Source organism: Drosophila innubila (assembly GCF_004354385.1).
Source record: "Drosophila innubila isolate TH190305 chromosome 3R unlocalized genomic scaffold, UK_Dinn_1.0 2_E_3R, whole genome shotgun sequence".
Taxonomy (NCBI): domain Eukaryota; kingdom Metazoa; phylum Arthropoda; class Insecta; order Diptera; family Drosophilidae; genus Drosophila; species Drosophila innubila.
In genome coordinates, this window is record NW_022995380.1 from 16,245,478 (window position 1) to 16,267,522 (window position 22,045).

The window sequence follows — 22,045 nt, forward strand, 5'->3', positions numbered from 1 at the left end:
GTGGAGGTGGAGGAGGAGACGGTGGTGTTATGGTGTTGGTGGCAGTGGTTGATTCGCCCTCTGCAAATAAACTTCAACTACATGCTCCATACCCATACCCATACCCATTCCCAGTGCCATCAAGAAGCCCATTCCATTTTTCTGGCCAGGACGACGGCATGACAATGACACAAAAGCCGCGCACTTAATCGCCGCGGATCACATTCCGTAAAAAGCGCGACGATAAAATTTTTTACGCTCTATTCTTGTGTACTTAGTCAAATGGAAGGGACACCCCACGCTGTGGTTTTGGTGGTTTGCCGCCGCCACCGACGCAACCAACAACAACAACAACAGCAGCAGCAGCAGCAGAACAACGTACTTACTTAGTTGACCCGCGCTGTCCACATTTGAATATATCTCTGTCCACTTTCAGCTGCTGTAGTCGTTGTTGTTGTCGCATCATCGTAAAGAAGAAAATCAAATCCGAAATTATTTTCAATTTGTACGCGATTTATTTTTATGTCTTTTTCTCAGTCTCAACTTAACCATTGTTCCACTCCTGTTCCACTCCTGTTCCTGTTCCTGTCTCCGTTCTCATTCTCATTCTTGTTCAACTCTCAGCCTGAGTTTAATTCAGTTTAAACGATTTGTAAACATTTGAATTGGATTTTCGGTCATAAAAATTGCTTGTTAGCGGCATTGTTGGGCGTTTATCAAAAGACCCCGCACTAAGTTCGACCAAAGTTAATGGCATTACACTTACAGCAAGTACAGCAAGTACACCTATTTATTACCGCATATCAGACAGTTAATCGCATTACCTTCACTCGATTGCATGCAAATCCACTCCACTAGGGGAATTTTATATTTTACCTCTGTTTAGTTTACAGTTTCAGTTCTCTAACTAACAACTGTAATAAGTTAATAAATTATCGGGTTTTACATAAAACGCCGCTTAGTTATCAATGAGCCAGTGAACTACCGTAATTATCGCAGGGTGAAGTCGGCCGGGTTTGGGGAAAATAGTGGGGGTTTAAACGTTTTACGCCTCAAGACAAATGACTGCAAAAAAATGTCATAAATTACGTGTATCACGTGTAGTTTTTCAACGGACTCTGATTTTGGATTTCTCGATTCTCAAAGTAACGCTCCGTTGATTCGCAGCGGCTCAAAGTCTCTGAAACTAATTAGTTGAATACTCGTACTATCTGTCAAACCTAGCGAAATCACAGGTGTGAATTTTTAATACTTTCAGCGCCATAACATGCAATGGTTGCGTTCTGTTCACATTCGAAAAGTATCTGTGATTATATTTCTGTATTTTTTGCTCACTTAGAGGATATATTAAAATAAAATCCACAGAATTCTTCAATTGTCAGCATTTTTATATCTTAAAATGCTTTGTTAAATTTAAAGATAATTGGAAAAATGTGTCCCACTGCAGAATCTTTTACGCATTGAGTTTTGTCAGTACACTTTTCCAATTGAAATTGAATATTAAAAAAAATGTAATATTTTCGAAGCATTATTTGTTTATTTATTATCGAATTTACTTTCATTTGCTGTTTAAAGTGTGATAAATGTTGCCAAGCGGCGCTTAAATGAGCGTGAAAAGTCAACGAGGATAACAAGGACACAACAACCACAAGTATATGGGATGGAACACATGCTCCTGCTAACTCCAGGGACAAAGGTCGTGGTCCTGTGCCGTGTGCCCCGTGTGTGTTTGTCTCTCTCTCTCTTTCTCTGTGTGTGTGTGTGTATGAATCTGAAATTTAAATAAAACTAATGTTTGTGTGAAATGGATTTTGTGTTTGTCATCGACTTACGTGTGTGTGTGTGTGTGTGTGTGTTGGGGTGTGTAGTGTGTGTTTCCCACTGTTTTATATTCAAACAGCAAACCACAAAAAGGCTTCAAGAATTCGTATTCAAATGCACACACACACACACAAACACACACTGTTAAACAGATTTAAATTCGCATACGCTTAGCACGTGAATCAAAATCCGAAACTCGAATCCTTAAGACTGCTGCCAGCCCGTCGAGGACGCCTTCCGCCGAGTCATGCATCATATCGGCTACGGAACTTCGGGTAACTGTCTTCACGGATTTTCGTAGGATAGTGTAGGGTTGTTGGGGTAGAACGAAGAGGGAAGGGGACATGAAGCGTGTGGATGACACGTGATTCCGTTGGTCGTAAATTTTCGGTGCACGAATTTTTAGTGCTTTGTAGTTTTAATTTGTGGCTTGTTGAGAATGTTAACAGAATTATTTATGCGATGAATGTGATGATAAAAATTATGATATGCTGTTGCGGCTGGTAAAAGTTTGGCGACTCTTGCCTCAACGGATATTGCCACAAGGTAGCACCACGTACCACCTGAGATAAGAATAAGTGTTTAAAATGAACGTTAAAGCTGCAATATAACTCTGAAATTTTGCAACCACCCAAAAAGAAAAGGAGGCAAATTTTTAATAGACCTTTCGGAACAGAGCACAAAATGTCACTCAGCCATTTCATTCATCTCCTTGTCGATTGGGGTGTCATCTCTGCGTGTGTATGTGTGACTCTGAGTGTGAGAGTGTGTGTGAGAGAGTGTCATGGCATCATCCATCATTTTGGACTTGACCTTTTTTTCGACTAAGCTTCCGTTTAGCAGGAGAATCTTTAATTTTGTACATTTATCTGGTCTGGAATGAGGTGCGTACCAAGCTGTGGCACACACATGCTACAGATACTCATATAAAAGATACAGATACACACGTTACGACTCTTTTGAGCTATTTTTGGGGGGACTGTTGACAGCCAAACATCACTTGGCAGACAGACTGCCAGACTATTATATGTAATATAAGCAACTTTTGCATGTGGTGGTTGAATACCCTGTAAAATGCGTGTGAGTATTGTCATGCGCAGACAAACTGTCTTTCTAATATTAACATAAATTAACTCTCAGCTGAATAACATTTAACATAATAACTGTTTACTGGGTATCTGATCGTCGAGCACTCTTTACTTGTAAATAGTATGTTGACTTTTTTACACGCTCAACTCGAGCGAAATGTGCAGTGCAATGGCTCATTGTAGACACGGCTATGATTATATGGTTGTTGGTCCACCATGTCGGGGTTTCACTCTGGCAAACGTGTTAAAAATGAATTTGTCATCTGTTAACTGTAAACTGTGTGACATGTTTGCGAAAATCGCCAGACAGTCGACAGCAGACATCAGACAACAGACGGCCGACAGCTGAGAGCAGAAATCACAGAGCCGGCCAATACATCAAATGCTTTAGCCATGGTCCAAGTCTGATTGATTTGCATCGGGAATTCTTATTTAAATTGACATTTTTATTTCCAGATTAAATAAAAGAGATAGAGGGAGAGAGAGAGTGAAAGAAAGAGACTGCTGCTTAGATTGTTGTCAACATTTTTTTTTGCTTTTTGCTAAACTGCAATAATTATGTCAGTCGAAATAATCAATTTGATCGATGGGGCATAACGTTATATTGGGGTATAGTCTTTTAAACGCTTCTCATACTGAAATCTTCGGAATTTGTTATTTAGATGTTGAATGTTAATAAACAAATAGCAAAGCTTTGAAAACTTAATATATATTATATAGAGCCGTTTGGCCTGTGCAATGCTAAATCAGTCAGTTGGACAAAGAGATTTATATATATATATAGATCTGACTAATCGAACTTAGAAATACATAATTTAGTACTTCACATCTATTGAAATCATTATTTACCAAGTAATTAAATAGTAATATTTTGATGTATTTATTTATTTATTTTTTCTATTTTCAAATTGAAAATATATATATATATATATATATATATATATATAGATCTGCCTAATCGAACTTAGAAATACATAATTTAGTACTTCACTTCTATTGAAATCATTATTTACCAAGTAATTAAATAGTAATGTTTTGATGTACTTATTTATTTATTTTTTCTATTTTCAAATTGAATTGCAGAATTGCTTTGTATTTATGTCATAAGTATAAATATAATGTAGATAATGTTGTGTCATTAAATCGAGCGATTCAATATGCATATATAAATAAATAACTAGCACAACAACAACACGCACAAATATCGAGTACTCTCGAGTGTAATTACACCAAATCGATGGCGGCAGTTATCAGTTGATATGCGTACATGGATAACAAATAAAAATGATATAAGTGGGCCATTTATGAACCTGCAAGCATTTCCATGTTCTCCACCCCTTCCCGCTGTATCACTCACCTCCATGGTTACATGCTCTCATGCGCTATGTAATTGGCAGCGTTTAGCTCCAATTTTGAATGCCAATTGGCATGGAAAATGGAATAGGTGTGTGGCTTGGCGTTGAGGTCGGGTTAGCATTGGTAACTGTCTGACCGTGTGATTGTTATAAACGCATCGTTCAGATCATTGGACAAATTGCTTTCAAATAATTGCAACAATATTTGGTAAAGAGCGTAAAATTCATTTGCAATTAAAATAATATTTTTCCACGTGAGTGGACCATTTATTATGCAATAATATTTTCCATCGTTTTACGGCACGTATCGAATGGAATACAAAGTGCAGACCAATGCTCCCAACTAGTATATATCCTCTAACTGTAAAGCCAAAAGATTATCTGTTATGTTACTTTTTAGAATAAACTTCTCGTATACCAACCAATCAGTATGAAATTGGCATTACACCTTATTAGAAAACTATTCAATATTTTCAACTATTGAGACTTAAAAAAAAACCTGTTGATCACATTTGTTGTTATTAAAATAATATGGACACAACGATTAATATTATACCCTTCTCGACAGCTTAATATGCAGGATATTAATAAAAATTTGCCAGGCATACATTTTTATATTCCCCGCAATGGAGGGATACGACCAACAGCTGTCGTTGTCGCCGATTTGTGCGTGAAATATTAATTTGGTTTTTGTGAATTTTAAATACAGCAAAAATGCATAAATTGCAAAGTTCGATCTGTGAGACATATTAAAGCGTTATTAAAGGTTAAGCATTTTTCTTACATACTGTTTAATTTCTGGCTGCAAGGACAATGTCTGTCAGCGGCAGCAGAAACAACAAGGCGCAAGTGACTGCTGTGGTTAATGGCTTTTGAATGCAAATTCAATTTTATCGCACTGTTCACTTTTTAATAAGATTTCTTACCGTCTGCGGCTGAAGCTGAGGCTATGTCAGTGGCTGCTGACTGCTGGCAAAAGGTGCACTGTGCTGGAAATGAAAATTAGTTGCAAGCGCAGCCCAAAAAGGAAAAACCAAAAAAAAAAAAAAAAAAGAGAAAAAAGAAAATTCAAATACTAAGGCCAAAGAGACACGCGACTGGCAACTGCGAAAAATGCGGCTTGTGGCGCCACAAGCTACACATATAACCACCGCCCCGTTGCCACTACAAGCTGTAGGCAGTGCCACAAAGCAGCGGTGGTGGTTCACACACACACACACACGTACACACACACAAACATATATTGCCACAGCACTTTTACCTTTCGTGCTTAGAGGGCACAACCTACAATCCAACAAATTGCGTTTTGTGCAAGAGTGGGTGGGAAAACTGTCAGAATGAATGAGTAGACTGGTCACACCTACTGTCAGTCAGCTACGGGGCAACAACAACAGCAACGGTATCATTTTGAACTGACCAAGGCGTTGTTATTGCTCTGCGTCTGCGTTTGGGCCCGGTTTGGGCCTTGGCTTTGGAGTGGGTCCACTTGGGTTCTGCACCACTCCAAATCAACTTTAAAGTTCACTTACAATTCTTCTCTTGCACATTAGATGAGCTTTTTTTTTCAATTAAGCAAATGGGCCTTAAAAATAAATAAAAACTGGTTTTATTTACAATTGAACAGATTCAATTGAGAAATTGAACTTTAATTCATTCACTCGATAACAAATTGCAGAGATGAAATTTTTTGCAATATAAAATAAAAGTAAAAAAAATCAAAATATTGTTTTACTATTCTTTTTGTTGTTATTCCAATGGGAAATTTGCACGAGTTTGCTAAAGAATCTTTTTTGCCGATGGTCAAAGTTAAAGCTAAAATAAAGCATCTCTTATTTCCCTACTTATTTCATTAAAATGCCAGTCATATCATGAGCTTAAAGCAGCTGCAAAGCAGTATTTTTAGAAAGAAACTAACATTTGCTTATTATCTTTCAAAATATTTGCTAATCACGCAGCTGCTGCCCATTTCTTTCAAGAAATATCAATATGTATGCACATATACTTGCTTATATTTATTTGACTGTTAGTTATGATACTGCATAAAGTTGGCTCCACTCCCAGACGCAGAATTAACTGTCAGCCCAGACGCTATTATTTCCGACCGCATGATTTTATTTTCGCATCGACACCCCACCCCTGGTAGCAATTTCTGAATTTTCAGATTACTCCTTTGATATTTCGGTTGGGCGCATCTCAGTTTTGTGTATATAATGTACTGCCAGACATGAGACTCGACACAACACGACACGACAGCTTCCTTGAGACGTTCTGAGAGTAGTTTAAGTCCTTATTTATTTTTTGCTATCGAACGGTAGAAAACTTCTCAATTACTTGGCATGGAAGTTGTTTAATACTTTGCTGTTGTCTCCGGAAGCGGGTCGGTACCATTTTCTTGACCGCTCGTTACGTGCTTCATGTGTTTCCCCATCATCTGCAGCTCTTACTTCGACTCTAGCTCAGTATCTAAGTTGGAGTCTAAGTCTAGTCACATGCACCATCAGCGGCAACAACTTGAAACTTCCGCTACCAACTTTGGGGTTAATTATTTTCCACTTTTGAGCTCAGTTTTATAATACTACGAGTTACTTGCAAGTAAGTAGGCAGCTTCAAACTTATTGAAAGTCTACTCAAACTTTCTTATAAGCTGGTCAATTTTATGTTTTTTCTTGAAACAAAATATAGCTAGTAATATAAGTAGCTGGATAAGATAAAGTCAAGGAAATATAGATATTCGTTGAAATAAATACTATTCTAAATTGTTATTATTTAAATATAAATATAATTTTATTTGATATAGTCAGACTATTCTAAATTATAATTATTTAAATATAAATATAATTTTATTTGATATAGTCATAAACTAAATTTGAATACTTCAATTAATGAACCATTTTCCTCTTTTTTTCAGGTGATAACTCCATAAGTAAGTACAGATTGTTTCTATCCATTGTGCAATATTAAAACCACAACATATTTAATTGGCAACATAAGTACAACAAATTGCATTCGTTTGAGTTCGAATAATAAACCCTTAATGGGTTGGGAATAGACACAATTAGATTTAGCTAAAAATGAAATAACTGAAACCACAAGATGATTAAATGTTATTATACATCGCGTATTCGAGCTGAAAAGTGTGCGAAGGTTATGTAAAGAGCCGCCAATTTAAGCCAATTTCATATTTTTGTTTTGTTTTTTTCTTTCCCTTGTCATTTTTCGCTTTTTCGCATTTCTGGCTTTGTTTGAATGGGCCCAAACAAGCTGCAAAGTAAAGATAAAAGCTTTGGGAAGTAAAATTATTCAAAGATAATTACATAAGTATTTGGGAACTGCAGAGAACTCCTTTCTCCTTTAGTAATACTTAGAAATACTTTAGCTAATTTCATATAGGTATCCATATTCATATCAAAGTTGGCCGCCATTTTGAATCGAAACTCGTTCCGTCTAGACGGCGACCTCTCCCCGAAGCCAAACTAAAAAACAAAACTGAACCAATCAACCGTCAACCATTTTCGACCAATTCGACGGAAACGACGCTTTTTCATGTTCGTGACCAAAGTTTAAGAGTGCTCGGGGTCCGCATACAAAAAAATTTTACCTGAATTAAATTGAGTAACAAAAAACACGAAAACTTTTTTTTCATGTATCTCACACACACACACGAACACGCAAACATATGTATGTACTTAAAAGTATGTAGGTCTATACTATATATAGTTCTGTATCTTCAGCATTGCTCGACTTCTTTTTTTTGGCATTGTACTTGTTAATACTCTTAGACAGAAATTAAAGATATGTCCACTATTTTATTAAATATGACTGAAATATAAAGCATTATAATTATATACTATCAAAGCTTAGAAAATAATTTTTTTTTTTATATTTAAGAACCTATTTTGGGTTGAATTTTGTAGTAAGAAATGTAACTTACTGTCAACAAATTGTATGAAATATCAAATTATGTAAGCATACAAAAAAAATATTTGGATAAGACAGCATATTTTATAGCAAAGAGATTTAAAATAGAAATATCTCAAGTTATATTGATAATTATATGTAAACTAGAAGGAACTGTTCTATTAAGAGAACTCGCTCATGTAATGAATTAGGTGCTACGTAGTTATGACCAATAAAACTATAAATATTGCTTTAATATTTAGACTAAATTTTATTTTTATAGTTTTACTAGAGCATTTAAAGTTCGGCCTTTTGGAGACAACATGACTTCTTCTCAATCCTCTTTCTGTTTCTGTTTTGCTGTTTGCATAGCGTAAAAAAAATGTACAAAAAGTGAACAAAACTCAAAGCGAAACACGCTACCAGTTTCGGTTTTTTTGTTCTTTCCAACTTGGCCCCACTTGTAATATCATTTGTCGACGACGTCGACGTTCTATGTGCATGTGTTGGTCACTTTGGTGGTGCCCGGACGGAATGGTATTGGTAAAGCGGTTGTGGAGGAAATAATTACATGATTGAGGCACTCACACACACACACACACAATGACAACAACAGCGGTCACCTTCTTGGTGGTGGAGCTCACTGTGGTGGTGTTGGATTAGTGGTGCTGCTGCCATCGTTGTTGTCTGATTGAGCAGAACACGTTAGCCTGGTCAACTCCAGCCCCAGCTTTTAGGCCCTGTGACCATTGCATGTCAACGTCCCATGTGTGTGTGTGTGTGTATGTGTGTGTGTGTAAACATGCCGAGGTGTGTGCGTGTGTGTTTGCAGACGCCGGCAGTGGAATGAATGGCGGCTTTGTATACTGAATTCTTGTTGTTTCGTTGTACTTGTTTTTGTTGTCGCTCTTTTCTCGTATTTTTTTTTGTGTTTGTTTGTAATTCATGCCAAAGTCGTAACAATGACGATGACGACGACGACGACGATGGCCCAGAGCAATTATTGTATCGCTTGCACAGTGTACACTGTACAACAGTAACGTGCCCTTTGTCCGTCTCACCCCTCAACCCGCTGCCCAGTAAGCCCAACCCGCTGGAGTGGACTCTATCGCATTACTCTTATTGGCTAAGAGGGTCAGAAATATATGAGTATATAGCGTAGAAGCAAATCTTTAGTGTATAAAATATGTTATTGTTAAGCCAATTTTCAGTGAATTACAACATTATAAATTAAACTCTTACTTATACATAATAGTTATAAATAATAAATAGACTAATATTTGTTTTTAAGAGAAGTCGCAGGAGAATGAGCCAGACGGCAGAGATTATTTAATTTTCCATAGAATTTTTTATTATATACATTTTATTTTACTAGCTATTCCATACTCTATTCTACAGAGCTCAGGAGCAAAGCTATATACAGTAGCTCATAACTTATTTGTGCCACTATTACATATTAAAATTTAAAAATTTTTTTTTTAATAATGGAGACTAGCATAAAATTTAAACGCAGTTTTGTTAATTACTTTTTAAATTTAATCATATGACTTTCATTTTTTAATGTGTATCTGAATTCAGAAATAATATCAAATCAAGGCAGAAAATGTTTTCGGTCAAATAAGCTGTGTCACAGCTCTTACTTATTAATCTATTTCATTTCTTAAATTTTTTTTTATCATCTTTAATTTAACTAATTTATTCCTTATCCATATCTTTACCAAAAATTCTTAGCAAACACCGCATATTCACAAAATTACTTTTCATTATAAAACAAGTATTCAATTCAAATATCTCTTTAAGTATTTCAGAGTAAGCTTTAGAAAGGTGTTCACCTATAGTTCAGCCTTGTCCTTAGCAACAATTAGTCTGTTCTTAACCGAAGCTAATAGTCCGTAAATAGTTGGCTAATATTTACATTTGGCATGTGCGGCCTGTGGGTTGTTATGGGTCGCATTATGAAAATGTTTGTCTTCAAATTGCTCACACACAGATGTAACATTGTCTATCGACGTGTCGTCCAACTCCAAGACACTTGACTGGGCCTTCGTCTCGTTGAGGCAGACGTCAGTCTGAGGGCTTTTCGAAAACGTTTTCATTACAATGAAAATGGTGCGTAGCCGCCGCCGCAGTGGCCGCTGAAAGCCGCAGAGCTGAAACGTCATGATTAATGATGGTGGCAAACATGTGGACCCGAAGGCCAAGCCACAACCACAGCTAGAGCTAGAGCCAGGCAGTACGGAGCACGCCTGGCCCTGGCGCTGGCTGCTCTTAGAGGGCCGAGACTGAGTCTGAGACCGAGTCTGAGTTTGAGTTTGAGTCTGAGAGAGCCTGGGGGTAGGGCAGTGCGGCCTGGCAACTGGGCCATGGGAAGGGACACAAGAATGGCACTGGGAATGTTGTTGGGAATGGGACTACAAATGCTCGCACCACTTGCCACTGGCCCTATCAAGGTAAATTAGACAACAACACAAAAACACGGCGCACAAAATGTAAACACAAACTGAAACACTTGGCGGAGCATTAGGTGAAATTAGAAATTAATCCTTAGCAGCACTCGGCACTGTGGTACAGTAGATTGTTGTGTCTTGACCATGGCAACGACTGTTCAAAGGGCGACAACATGGCGTAAATGTTAACTGAAATATAGGTGATATATATTGTCCAAAGAGAGGGTGATTTCGGTTAATTGGGAGTGGCTAGCATATGCTTTTGGTTAGTTAAAAAATTATGGGAAAAGTGGTAATAGTTACATTTATTTAGGTATGATAGAAACTCATCATATATTAAACTGAAAGAACAGTTGATTTAGGTAAATAAAAAAAAGTATCTTAGCTACAATCTATCAGCAAGTATTTATTTATTTTATAAATTTGTGATATTATCTAGATTTTTAATATAAGCCTCCAACCATATCTTTTAACAATCAGATTCTAAAAATATCAATAAATTTTTTTGAAGAATTTTAAAATCGAAGAACTTGCAGTGCACAATGGGAATATTTTCAAGATCATGAGCTTTTAAAAGTGTTCTAAATACAATGTCCGATAAAACTCAAACGAATAAGCAATTCTTAACAAAAAATAACAAGTGAGTCAAATTTGTCTCTTTCGCTGCTGAATCGAATCAAATTAAGGCAAAGATTTACTCTTCTGTTGTACATCAACACCTGTAGTATAATTGTAAAGCGTAGTTCCCTTCAATTATGTAAGGAATTTAACATGTCGAATGTTAAATCATTTATCTATCTAACTTAAACTAATAACCAAATCGCCAGGCAGTGGCAGCTGTAGTAATTCTGTCTGTCAATTCCATCAATTCCATTGATATTACGAATATACAAAAAAAAAAAAAGGAATTGTTTTGGGTTGTGGTTGTGGATGTTGCAGCAGAAAGATGCGCATTGCCTTAATTGAAACCGTTTAAATTGCAATTAATCACTCGGCCAGAGTCGTGTTGCACAGTTGTTGCCGAGTGGCGCAACGAATTCCCACGATAGGGGTGCGGGTGAGGAGCGGAAGGGGAGGTGCCACACTGACTTTGAATACTGTAGCCGAAGCTGTGGCTTCTGTATTAAACTGCACAGCTCCAAAGGCAGTGAGAGAGAGAGAGAGAGAGAGAGAGAGAGAGAGAGAGAGCATTACTGTCACCACAGTGACTAATTTTATCCTTTGGCTGCTTTTGTTTTAATTCCGAACAAATGAAGCAACTTCTGCCTGGCAGCATCGAGATGAGACACACGGTAACTGTTTAATCGCTTTCGACATGAGGATTTAAGTTTTTTGTGTGCCATGAAAAGGTAGAAGCAGACGCAGAGTGGGAGCTGTGATAAGTGAAAATATGGAGGACGACCCAACCCTCGAGAGCGTTGGGCGGATGAGGATATTGCCAACAACCCACGGTACGCCCATCCACCCAACCACCCGATAACAAACCATCGAAAAACGCAAAACCCAAACCCAGCAATTGCTCCACCGGACGCACGCACAGGATGCGAACTGCGGATGCTGCGATGTGGACTGAGGGATGAGACTAGCTCTAAGTCCGGGACGGGGACAGAGACAGAGACGGGGACAGAGATTGAGACTGGGATTCAGACTGAGCCTATGCTCAGGGCCTTCTTTTCTTGCGTTCTCGCCGTGCACTTCGTTTTTTAAGTGGAAATAAATTAAAAATGGGTGGCATCTCTGAAACTGGAAGCCAGAGAAGGTTGGGGGGCGTCTACAACACGCGTCGCAGGCAACAGCAACGGCAACGGCAACAGGAACGACAACGTTGGCTTTGGTGGCGTTAGCTGAAGGTAAAACTTTTGGATAAAACAGTTGAACTTCAAAATGTGAATTTGATTAGGATATTTGCATAAAATTCTGTTTCTGCGCCAGGCACTCACCACGACCAGAATAATACGGCCATAAAATACGCCAAGCGGAGTCGGAACGTATGTTTTGTTGCCGGAAGCGGAAGTATATAAGTCAACCTAGATTTGGTACTGCTGGTTACCCTGATACAAGGACAAATGGCCTTTCAACCAGTATTTTATGCGCAAAGTTGTCGAAAGAAAGAACTTTAAGAATTTCAAGTGAAAACAGTAGAGTTGGGAAATATTTGTATTATATTACAAGAAATATTTTATTTAAAACAGTTACTAAATTTAATAACTGAGTTTTTATAGAAACTCATCTAGAAGCTTACAGTTTTCTATTTAAGAAAAGAAAATTGAAGTATTCATACTTATCTCTAACTTTAATTCGTGTAAATGATATTCTTAGGATTTATTGTTCGGTTAAGCCTAACATCATTCATTAAAGCTATGTGACCTAAGTAGACTTAGCTTTAAAACCATTTGTTATTAAGAATTATGTTCTGTGCTACAAATATATATACTTATAAATATAATGATGAACAAAAATCTTTCATCATTGATGCATCTAAAAAAAAGTGATTTATGTTAAAATAGAATGATGAATTTTTTCTCACTATAACTGAATCAATAGATTTATTCACAGCTAATAAGACCTTCCATAATATTTCTCGAATATATTTATGTGTCCGATTTTTCATTATTTGCTTAGAAGGAGATCAAATCTAAGCTTGTTATTTAATACTCGTAGTTTCAACCTCAATACATAAGATTGACATTTTTCCCCAGGCCAAAATAACATAAATGATATATGGGCTGTACATGAATGTGTAGCTCCAACGGAGCTTAAACTATGAGACATCCAGCATATGTCGCCACCTGTGTGTAATGTACGATACACATGCACTTGACATGGCTGCCCAAGGAGCAATCCAGTCAAATCTGAAGCCAAACCCGAACCCAAAAACAGCACACAGCATGTGTGGGTGTAAGCTGGCATTTAAGGAAGGAGAGCAGGGGGAAAAAGGAAGCTTGGAAAATGCAAAAGTTTTGCAAAGAGCGTCGCGTCGTGTCGCTGAGGAGTTGCTTAGGCAAATCGTATGTGAAACATTTGGCAGCCAGCGATTTATTTAATGTCTTCGAGGGGGGAGGCGGGTCTGGGGCGCAGGACAGAGTCAAGCTGCATGTTCGAGTGATTTAGATGATTTATGTCTCAAGACGTACACTGCAGGGTTAATATTGGCCAGCTACAACACCACCAACCAACAACTACCAACTACCGCAGCTTGTTTCGGGGACAAATTTACGCACTGAATACTTACTTGCATATGCATGTGAATATGAATATGAATATGAGTATGTATTCATATTATATGCAAGTTTCGACTCGTTTGTTGCCATAACTCAAGTTTAAAGGCGGCGCCTGTGGCAAATTGGAGGCTCCATCTTCAGACACAGCTGCGTTTTTTACGCATGCAAAATTCAATTATCGGTCCATGTGCGTATCTTAAAGTTGCTTCCCGTCGATGGTGCATGCAACACGCATACGCCATGTTGTTGGGGTCGCAATTAAAGCAACCACATCACAACTCTCTAATTAATTTGCATTTGCGCCAACGAGGCAAAGAGTCAACCAGGCAGTAAAACTTGTTGATTACCAAACACAAGCATACATAGATACAGTCTAACTTCGCTGCAACGAACAGCTCAATAAGAATTATGGTATTAATTACAATTTGTTAGAGAAACATTCCAATTCGAGGGCTAGACTTATTCAAGTTCATTGTTTTTTTTAGTTTATTGCACAGTTCGTTTTAGTGGTTCCCAACTGTAGATTGTATTTACATTTAGAGTGCAGCTATAGCACAATACGGGACTTTAGCTAGTCAATTAGCCAATTTGTGTTCACCTGCTACAAAGTAACTGAGCAATTTTATTGACTTGAGATTTATCACATTTTTAAATAGTTTCTGTCCGCACCTTGGGTAGAACCTGTTAATGAAATGGATCGTGCTGATAGCTTTATGGATGGTATATCGCACGAAAAGTGGTTGCTCCAGTCAGGTTTAATGGCCAAGTCATAAGCAAATTCAATTGCACTGGGGAATGGCAATTTGTCGAGGTATTAAGCCACTATTAAGAGCACACAATTATGCATACTAAATATGCGGATGTCATTTGTGATGTGTGTTGCATTAATCTGCTATATATAATAGTTTAATATTACTTTTTATGTTGTCGTTATTTAAACCAAGGCTGCAAATCGGCTCTGAACCGAACCTCGTAGAACCGGTTCGGTTCGTGTTTTTAAGCCGCCTGAACCGGATCATGAACCGAACCCTTGAAATAATTTACTTTGCGAACCCGAACGTTAACCGAACTTGATGTTAATACTCCCCCCTTTGATATTTTGAAAATTGAAAATTTTGTATCTCTAGTTTTCACTTTTAAAAAAATCTTAGACGTTTCATTTTGTGCTAGATCCAAACTGAACCGATTTTCAAGGGGAACTCTAATGTCAACTAGTTTATATTCCGCATTTTTTCAGTCGATACTCGTATTTGCGACTGTTTTTCATCTAATTAGAAGTTGTGAGATCTTGGGCTATTCCTAAGTCTGAAAGGGGGCACTGCCCACAGTCGTCGTCAACGTCTGCAGACTTTTCGCGTTTTCCTTTGGCGCAACGGAAGTGACTTTTGTTTTTTTATGTTTTTTATTTTTTTACTTCATACAACATGAATATTATGCCGCCGGTGTTGTTGTTGTTGCCGTGGCTGTGGTGTTGTTTGCGGTGTTGTTGCTCGTTCGTGTTTAAAATAAGCAAAACTTACGGGCGATAAAAATGCCGCTTCAAGTAAAGAAGAAAAAACAACAACAACAGGGAACTGATGGCGTATAAGAAATGACGAAACTAAGAACAGAGAAAAATTGCAAAAAGCTAAAGGAGAAAGAGGAGAAATAAAAGAAACTTGAGCTTGGCGTGTAAACGGTTTTTTCTCTCTCTCTGTGTCTCTCTCTCTCTCTAGCTCCCTCTTCTCAGTGAACCTTCCGATGTGGACAGCCGGCGTCGCCGGCTGGGTGGCCATCTATAGCTATCCCTCTCCCCCTCCCTTGCTCGTGCTTCTCTCACCTACCCTCTGACCACCACCAGGTCGAGTGACGTTGCGTCTCTCGCTGTGGCTGAGGGCGACTCTGTTGCAAGACAAATGGAAATGAAGCGTTTATGCTGCTTTATTGCCGCGATAAGAAAAAATGAGGCATTATTTCGTTGTTTCAAGCAAAGTTTCCCCCTGCTCCGGTTCTTCCTTCGCCCTCTTCGAATTCACTGCCGACTTCACAGTCGTACACTCTTATTTATATGTATTTCTATATATATACTCGTATTTTTATTTTCGCTCGGGGCACGGAAACGCCGTGATGCCAACTGGACACAGGTTGAGCTTCTGCTTTGCCGTCTTCATCCGTGGAATGCGGCAATTTCCTCTGCAGTCTCCGGACTTGGAAATATTTTCAGTGGGATCTCCTTTGCTCCTGAACCATGGCCATGAGCTGGCGCTTTTTTTTTTATCCCCCGTTGGATATCGTAATGTGGCATTTCATTTCCAGCCTTCAAACCGCATGAATTACTTGCGTTTTCAACAACTTATTTAATCGCAATCAAATCGAGCAGAAAAATAAATTTCATATCTTCAAGCAATGACTTGGACTCTACAAACTGACCATTTGGAAAGCATTGTTTAGCTTGGACAAACAATTTAAATATTTTCGTTTAAGGACGATTTAAATAGCATTTATTGGTATATTACAAAATTATATATTTCATTTTTTTTAAGAATCATTTCAAAGTGTTTCATAAAAAAAATAGATAAAACACAAATCCCTCAACCCCTAAAAAGGTTGATCTTAAAAGACAAGCAGAGTCGAATTGAGATGCTTCAATTATAATTTATGATTAAAGATATTGAGAAATAAATAAAATAATATTTCTTAATATTGGAATTATAGACAAAAGATAGCTTATAGAAATTAATTATTCTGACAGGATTTACAAACTTTTAATTTTTCTAGAGACATATATCATGCTAGATAACAGATTTATTACATTTAAATTATTTGTAACTTTTAACGCTTCAATTTCGAAACAAAATAAGAATGTACTGCTTAAAACTAAGAAATCCTTTAACAATATAGCCAATAATATTGTAGTAAAGACCATTAATTTCAAGTAGGAAAGTAGTCGGTACAGTTGTAATTAGAGGTCTATACATTGTAATTGACTACTGTCTGACTGTCTCTTTGCCTTTCTGTCTGTTTGTCTGTCTGTCTGTCTGTCTGTCTGTCTGTCTGTCTGTCTGTCTGTCTGTCTGTCTGTTGGTGAAGCATCTTTTCAGTCATCTATCATCGGATATAAAGCGTGAATATAAACAGTAGCCGATGCGATCAAACAACTTGAAATTCGCTTCTATTCGCTTCTATTGAACACAAAGCATATGAAATAAGCATACACGGACACGTAAGTCGACTTGAGGTATGTGGAGAATATTGTGGAGCCAATGCGATCAAGAGAGTTCCATTGCCAACGCCAAAAAAAACAAATTCAAAAGCCAAAGCCGCATCATCAATTATGCTCAACATTCAACATTGCTCAATGGCAAGCGAACAACAATAACAGTAACACAACAGCAACAACAACAGTAACAACAAGAGCGACAACAACACAAAGCTGTCAGCGCACGTTGATCTGTCAAATGCGGCAACCGAAACTGAAACCGTAGCCAAAAGAAATGCGGCAGCCGCATCCGTAGTCACTGTGGCAATGTGGCAATGTAGCAATATGGCACTCGCCGAAGTCTCCACTTGGCGACGCGTCGCTACGCTTTTGTTGCATTTCAAACAAAATATTGATTAATCATACTAGTGGTCGGCCATTGCTGTCGCTTGTTGCCTGCTGCCGTTGTCATTCAGTCATTCATTCATTCATTTATTCAAGCCATACTTTGCAGAGAGTTGTCCAAGACTTGAAACGATCTAAAGCTGATTTTTGGCCTTCAACTGTGAGTCTTTGTTTTCGCTTGGGGAAACTGCTTTAAAGTACAATATGCCATGATAATATTTCATGGTCTGGTCTCTTTTTTATGATCCGGCGGCACTTTTTGTCCACCGATCGCCATTGTTGTCCTCTCTTCCCCCTTCCCGCTTTACCCTAGACACCCGCGCCCATTGCAAAACTTAAGCTTTCCATGAAACTTTGCTACGGTTGAAAGCATTGTCAGATGAGATGAGTCTTCTTCATACTTCGACAAGTTGTAAGTACTTTTGCTGTAATCGTATTTGTGACCAGCATGAAGAATTGTTGTCATTTTGGCCATTTTTTGGTATTGAAATTGAATGGAAAGTTTTAAATTGGCATTAATTTCCAATTGACGTTATGGGGATTTAATTTTCCATTTTTAATTCGCTTTCAATCTGGCAAACATGCTAAGCATAAAGCATAATCCAGTTCCACCCCACAGCAAAAGGGAAATGTAAATTTTTTTTCCTTCATTTTTTTTTTTTTGTACTTTTTACTCATGAGAGCGCTGGAAAAGTTTCCCTCGCTGATTTTGATTGACAGCTCTTAGCAGCATCCCTGATGGATTTCATATTTGAGCCATGGCTGAGGCACTGCGACAGGCCAAAATGACAGACCGGAGACGCGAGTTGGTGACTGTGGACCAGGGGCTTAGGCGCTGCATAAAAGTTTACCAACAGCTTTCATATTTCCCTGACAGACGAGACGTTGCTTTTTTCTCTTTCTTTCTCTCTATTTTTTTTTTTATCTTTACTTTTGTTGTTGTTGGACACATGCGCATCTGTATATGAAATATATGAAAATATTATATATACAAGTCTTATATACAGACATAAAAACCAATACATAGTTGTGGCGGCCATGTTGAAAGTTTTTCAATTTGAGCCGCTTTAAAGCATTCAACTTTATTCAATGACGACTTACCATGAGTAAGAGTATCTCATAGCATCTTTGTGTTTGAGGTTTCAAAAAGTCAATTTCAAAACGAATCGACTTAGAATGACAGAAATTTTTTGTCTTTATAGAAATAAAAAAAAAAATATCAAAAATGTAACTATAATTTAAACTGTTTGCCGACTTGTTGCTATGCTATATTTTTTTGTTGCATCCATAAGATGCCTAATGGCTTTTTGATATTTTAGCTTAAATTAAAAAAACATGTCGTTATACATTTTGCTTCAAAATAAACTGAATTAAATATCTTTCTGTAAAAATTTTAAAGCAAGACATTAGTATTAAAATTGCACTATTCAATTTAAAAAAATGTATTTAAAAAGAATTTATAATACAAATAATCTCGAAATTCAAAAATTCTATTTGATTCTATGCATACTAAAGTCTAGTCGCTTTTGCTTTTGTTTATGCAATTTTAACAATGACATTTCGAAAAACTGAACATTAATCAACAATTTTCACACCTACCGCTCAGTGCGATACAACAGCAACAACAGCAACAACAACAACAGCAACATGGAGGAGGGTGCTTCACTTGAATCCACAGACCGCAGTTTAAATGGACTGCACATAGTTTTGTTATCATTGCTGTTGTTATAATTGTTGTTGTTGTGACTGCTCTGTAAATGTTCTGTTTGTTGACATTTGCTGGTCATGAAAAGTCATTAAATATATTTCTCTAATTTATCTTTGAAACTGGCAGCTCGGTAAAAGCATTCAAGTATAACTTCGAATAGAAATTTCTTCCCTTTGGAATGGTATAAGGATAAAACAAGGATACTCTCCTACTCCGACACTTTCGTTCTTTCTGTCAACCCTTTCTGAGGGTGCTAATTAAATCTAATCCAGAGCAAATGCTTGGATGGAATGAAATGTTGTACACTTTTCGCATGAATGTCAATCAAGCCCACAATTAAATGATTGAAGACATTCAGCCGGAGCTTTGTCTCGGAGCATTAAAGATCCTTGGCAGCTAATCAGCAGGCACTCAAGTGGCCAGGATATTCTGCGGTGGCCATTGGCCATACCACAGAGCAACAAGCTTTAAGCCAAGTTAGTAAGAGTAGAATTCAATACAAGAGTTCCAGTTTAAAATGCCACCTTTTTGTTGATATTCATGATGATGTTGTTGTTGTTGCTGTAGTCGCATATCAAATAGATACAGATACAAAATATTTTCATGAGAAATTGACTTTTTCTACGGTTACATCGTCGTCGTCGTCGTCGTCGTCGTCGTCGTCATCGCCTTCTTTTCCGTCTACATCTACGTCTCGGTCGTTGTCTTCCTTGGCTGGAATGATTAATGATGCAGCTCTGCGCATTCGTACATTTGTCGGCCCACACCAGAGCTCCATCTGTATCTGTATCTGTGTCTGAACATGTCTCTGTGCCTCTTTTTGTTGTCAGTTGAACATTTCTACTGCATTGGAACGCATCGCATCGCATCGCATCGCTTAGCAAAGTAGCTGAAGCTGAAACTCAAGCCGAGAAGCCGACCATGTAAGCTGCAACATCCGTCCTTGCCACTGTCTGCCATTGTTGCCACATTTCGACTGCCTTTTTTGATTGAATTTGTCATGGCACTTGCTGTGCTCAGTTCTCTCTCTCTCTCTCTCTCCCCCCTCTTTTCAACCACCTCCCATCGTAAGCACTTTTGGGCCTGGCCTTTAAAGTTTTGCCAGCTTGTTGGCAACCACAAACGCAGCCATAATTCAAGCCACAGTTCTTGCCACCTTTTTTTAAGCTAGACCAAAAATTCACAAGATAAATTGAGGTAATTTTTTGCAAGTGTCCACCTTTGGTCATCTCTTGTTTGTTCTTGGTCTGGCGTGCAAAGGTCCTGCCACAAATTGTGTCCACCTTGTTGACCGCTGTCCCATTCATGTGTCCACAAATGTCCCTAATGTCCTTATCCTTATGGACTAACACATGTAAGTGGTTAAGCACCAAACGCACCCAACATACTTACGTGTGTACAGAGTGCAGAACTCAGGGAAAAGATAAAAGGGATGCAAACTAAGAATGATTTAAATGACGCAACTACACTGTAAACAATTGCTAAATTTATTTTATTTTATTTATTTAATTTTCTACAAATTGATGGAAGAACTTTAATTAATGAGCAAAATATGGTCAGTTTTTCAGTTATAATTTTATCGCAGTTTATAAAATCTAAATTTAAACGTTAAGTTTAGGCCACATTGGTAAAATTTGTCGCTTTTCACTTCATCTGATAATCTACCAAAAAATGTTAGTAGTAAGCAAAATATGTGAAATATTTATATAAGTTTTTTTTTTATTATAAAGTAACACATATATTTATTAAATCGATTCATTTATGTAAGTAATATTTACCAAAAGAATATTATAATTGTGACTTTGGCAAGCAATGCATGTCAACAAAAATTAAATTCAAATAATTTTTTTCGACTTTAACGACTTGTACTGTCAACTTGCTGATAGTTTGCTGTCTTGTCAAAATTGTAACGTATATTAACTTAATGACCAAATAAACCTCAAAATGTATATTATTGCTGTATGTATTTTGCTGTTATTTTTTGTTACACATAGCTTTTTGTTAGAATTAACTATCTTTTTTTTACAGTGTATGGTTTTTTAATAAGCAACGAGAAACTTACAATTTGTTATGCTACCTTGGGTTCAGTTTCCGCTTTATGGAATGGGTAAACATTTTGCAATTGTTGCAAAATTTACGCTCATTTTAATTTGAGCAAGAAGTGGGAAAATAGAAGCAGCAGATGCGTTAAGTGTGGCCGTAGTACGCAATTTTTTTTTTAATGTTCGCCTAACCAAAAATTCAGACATAAATTTGCACATAGTTGAGTGCAGTAGGCAAAGGGCGGGGGAAGAAAGGGGGTCAAAGTGCAGGCAGAAAAAGGTCCGACTGAGACTGGACTTTGGGGGCAACGAGTGTGTTTAAGTGTTAACATGTAAATTATGCTGTTGGCGCTGTTAATAAGTGTATTTTCAAGTGCTGTAAATCATGTGGAGAGCATTTCCTGGTCGGACACCTCGGCAACTGGACAGCTGGGAAATTCTTCAATAATTTAATAATAACCAAGCTGCAAATCTTCATTTTGGCAATTGCCTGGACATGAGGTTCGAGTATCCTTTCGTAGTTTGCTGATAAGTTTCGTTACGTTTTGACTTTTCCGGCATTTCATCCATGTTGATGACATTTCCAATGTGCACCCCCTTCCCCATTGTCATTCCTCCACTGGCGCAATGACTAACAAAATTCATTTTGTAATTTTCAGCCACCTTGCAATGTGCCCTGCCAGCTGTCGTCCTCTTGCTGTGGATTTCATTTTGACCAGGCTGCAGAAATTGCACTCAACTTTGCTTTCATTTTGGTTGAATCTTGCGCACTGCTCCCCCTCCCTTCTTGTCCCCGCTGACCCTATTCCTTTCCCTCTTGATTTTGCTACTATTCCTGTGCTGCTCACACGCTCTCTCTTGCTGTCTCTCTCTTTCGTCCTTCTGTCTGTTTGGTTCGGTTTAG

General features: G+C 37.7%; 1 protein-coding gene and 1 long non-coding RNA gene across 5 annotated transcripts in view; both read left to right on the forward strand.

Annotated features, from left to right (window-relative positions):
• The window catches only part of LOC117791580 (homeotic protein proboscipedia), a 34,358-nt gene that overhangs the window by 6,567 nt on the left and 5,746 nt on the right, over window positions 1–22,045 (forward strand). For 2 of the 4 annotated variants that reach the window (XM_034631369.1, XM_034631371.1), the window contains exon 2: window positions 7,152–7,166. The exons of the other annotated variants lie outside the window; for them this stretch is intronic. In XM_034631369.1, coding sequence (XP_034487260.1) covers window positions 7,152–7,166 — 15 coding nt within the window. The remainder of the gene's footprint in view (window positions 1–7,151; window positions 7,167–22,045) is intronic. 4 annotated transcript variants of the gene reach the window in all.
• On the forward strand, window positions 1,056–1,630 carry LOC117791582. The gene is made up of 2 exons (XR_004618074.1): window positions 1,056–1,214; window positions 1,555–1,630. It is a non-coding gene; the product is annotated as an uncharacterized LOC117791582 (long non-coding RNA).